A 3,011-nucleotide genomic window follows, 5' to 3' on the forward strand; every position below is an offset into this window, starting at 1 on the left:
TATGTCTTATAGGGTTTTATATCTGGGATATGTTTATTTCCCTACTGGTTGAATTTGATGGACTTATATCTTTATTCAACCTAACCTACTATGTAACTATGTATATTTCGAGGAACTCTTAGCAACCTCTGGATAGAACCTTGATTGAGAATGGCTGCTTTACAGTGAAAAGAAAAGCGTAAAAAAGGTATAAACATCTATCTAAGTACAGATAAAATTACATAATTGTTTTTGCTTGACTTTGAATCTTTATTTGCCAATTGTAGTATAGATGTCATTAGTGAGTTGTTACACTTAGGGCCAAAAACAATTAGACAGAGACAATTTTTTCTAATTTGGTTCTGTACATTACCACAATTAATTTTAAATGATTGTGAAAAAACCCACTGAATTAAAGCCGAAAGTCTGCAGTTCAACTAGATCTAAGTTGTTTCATTTAAAATTAATTGTTGTAATGTACAGAACCAAAATTAAAAAAAAAAGTTGTCTCTGTTCAAATATTTATGAACCTAACTCTAGTTCGGGTTTTTATTTTTAGAAAATTCCAAGATAGACACATTACCTTCACAAAAGAATAGCACTGGGAAACTTTATGTTCTGCTTACCAATTATATAATAGCAGACTCATAGCATCATATTGTAGTATACTGTAAAAGAATCAGCCTGCAATACAGGTACAGGACTAATTGTATTATGAGATATTTGTAAATGGCCACCTCTGACTTGTTTGGTATTCCAAGGTCAGAAGGTTTCTTACACTTTGCATTGAACTTTTGATGCTCTGGAAATCTAAACTAAAAAAAGTGTTAAAAAATAAGCAACCACAGCCTGGTTAGGAATTTTTTTCTTGCATTTGCGATCAGTTATTTCTTTAGAGGAGGAAAAGCAACCACACAACCAGGATCGGCACGTCATTTCCACGAACTGTGCTCCAACCACCACAACCATGTGCAAATGCTTACACAAATTTATTTTAATTGTTGGAGCATAATTGAGCCTACAGTATGATTATGCAGTCACCTCGGAAGTCTAAAATGAATCTTTCTGTGCAGCATTCTAGGAAGAAACAGGTTTTTCTGTTCTTCCTTACAAAAACAAAGAATGGGACTTTTGTTTTGATGCACATGAATTTCAATTAGTTAATTTAAACTGAACATTATACCTTATACCCAACTCCAGGCAAGCCATTGTATTGATTAGAGTGGGCCGAAGATTAGAGTTTCTTTGGTTTTCTTTTTGCTGCCTGTATGACTTTTGGGGATTTCCCTCACTTTCTGTCAACAGGTACACAGATATAAATGTAGAGTGAGTGGTAAAACTTCTGCCAGGGTTTTCATTCGCTTTTTATGCCTTTACCAAAAGTCGTACCATGTCTTTCTTTAAAAGGCTTTACTATTACATTAAGTAGAAAAAGTAGGTAACAAATAATCTACTCTAATCTAACGGGGAAACAGAAAAAAAAAAACTGGCAGAAAGATATGTTTTTCCACTCCTTTTAAAACTACAAAATTAAAAAGGCTAATAAAGAGTCCTATAGAATGATAAATTGCTTGTAGTTTAAGTCAACCTTTACTTTACAAGTCTTTGCAAATAGATTCCTGGCGTCAAAATATACAATAGTATCATTTTTAAAAGATCTGTAATTTTATCAATACAAAGCGGATCTTATGCATCAGTCCAGTGACTTTGGCTGAGATGATGTCATCAGTCTGTTGCAGGCAAGACTAATCATTTCCTCATTCCTCTTTCTTTAGTGATTACACTGCCATAGTTTTGCAACGGATCCGAACATACACATAACGCCCAGATCTTTACATTAATGGAAACCTTAGTACTGGAGTATCATGGTCTCCTTGTCCCGACGCGTTTCGCCTAAACAGCTTCCTTAGGGAATTTGAGACATATGGTATTTCCATTTGAGTACTGACTGAAAAGTAGATCCGTGGGAGATATGTGCATATAAAGTAAAGCATGGATCATATCAGAAATGGAGCTTATATAGCATTTGTTGATAAGAACCATGTCAGCAATGTAAAGATCCGAACATTATAAGTACATTCAGATTCATTTGCTTATTTAGAAACACTTGTCTAGTTTAAGATAAGACAGTCCACAGGATTGCTTGCTGCTCATGCAATAGTGGGCTGTTAAAAACTGTTACTGGTTATGTTGCAAATTATTTTTGCATTAAGTCGCTGTTGTATATTTTCGTTTTTATTATAGGTAGCCAAAAAAAAAAAATTTTTGTTCTATTCCTTTATTTAATATGCCTATCATAGGGGCTGGCTCAACCAGTACAGATCCATAATTCAACCATGCACTGGCCTCTCACTATATTTTTCTGTCTTTCATTCACTGATTACGTTGTATTTTGTGGGGGCAGGACCAATAAATACTTTTTTCTCTGACAGGATGTGGAGTCCCTGGTACAACCTGTGAGCAGTGTGTGGCCATCCAGAGATTGGCTGAGATTTGCACCCCTATGGATAATCGTCATTATTATTGTAGCAGCAGGAATGACATGGTTCCTCTTAGGTAGGTAAAATCTGGTGCTGGGACAATTTATTGAGTTATTGTGGTCTTCAAATGAAGATGTCATGTCCTAGGTCTTTTACCTTTATTATAGAAGATACACCAGTACCATGCAGTAAATAATAACTATTGTGTTGTGTGTGCCCCATCTCTATCATTCAAACCTGCCTTCACATTTCTCTGATATGTTGTGAGTGAAAAAAATTAAAACACCCAACTAACATGCAGGGCAGATGTATCAAGTATTGTTACAACCAAAAGGTATAAAAGTCATTTTAAAAAATTGTCTTTTCAGTGATTTGTTTTATAATCCTGCTCTTTCTGAGTCAAGAAATATTGTATCCCGTTTGAAATTGTCCAACTCACAATTTGCCCTTCTAGTGAGTTGACACATATTAAGTTATACAATGACTAATGTTAAAAACACTAACCATATAGTAGATATCCAAAATCCAAGCCACTGGTTTCAAATAGGCTAA

General features: G+C 34.7%; 1 protein-coding gene across 3 annotated transcripts in view; it reads left to right on the forward strand.

Annotated features, from left to right (window-relative positions):
- TMPRSS6 (transmembrane serine protease 6) overlaps positions 1-3,011 on the forward strand; it is a 55,346-nt gene that overhangs the window by 10,533 nt on the left and 41,802 nt on the right. For all 3 annotated transcript variants that reach the window (XM_072421065.1, XM_072421066.1, XM_072421068.1), the window contains exon 2: positions 2,412-2,535. In XM_072421065.1, coding sequence (XP_072277166.1) covers positions 2,412-2,535 — 124 coding nt within the window. The remainder of the gene's footprint in view (positions 1-2,411; positions 2,536-3,011) is intronic.

The sequence above is a fragment of the Pyxicephalus adspersus genome, chromosome 8 (genome assembly GCF_032062135.1).
Source record: "Pyxicephalus adspersus chromosome 8, UCB_Pads_2.0, whole genome shotgun sequence".
Lineage (NCBI taxonomy): Eukaryota > Metazoa > Chordata > Amphibia > Anura > Pyxicephalidae > Pyxicephalus > Pyxicephalus adspersus.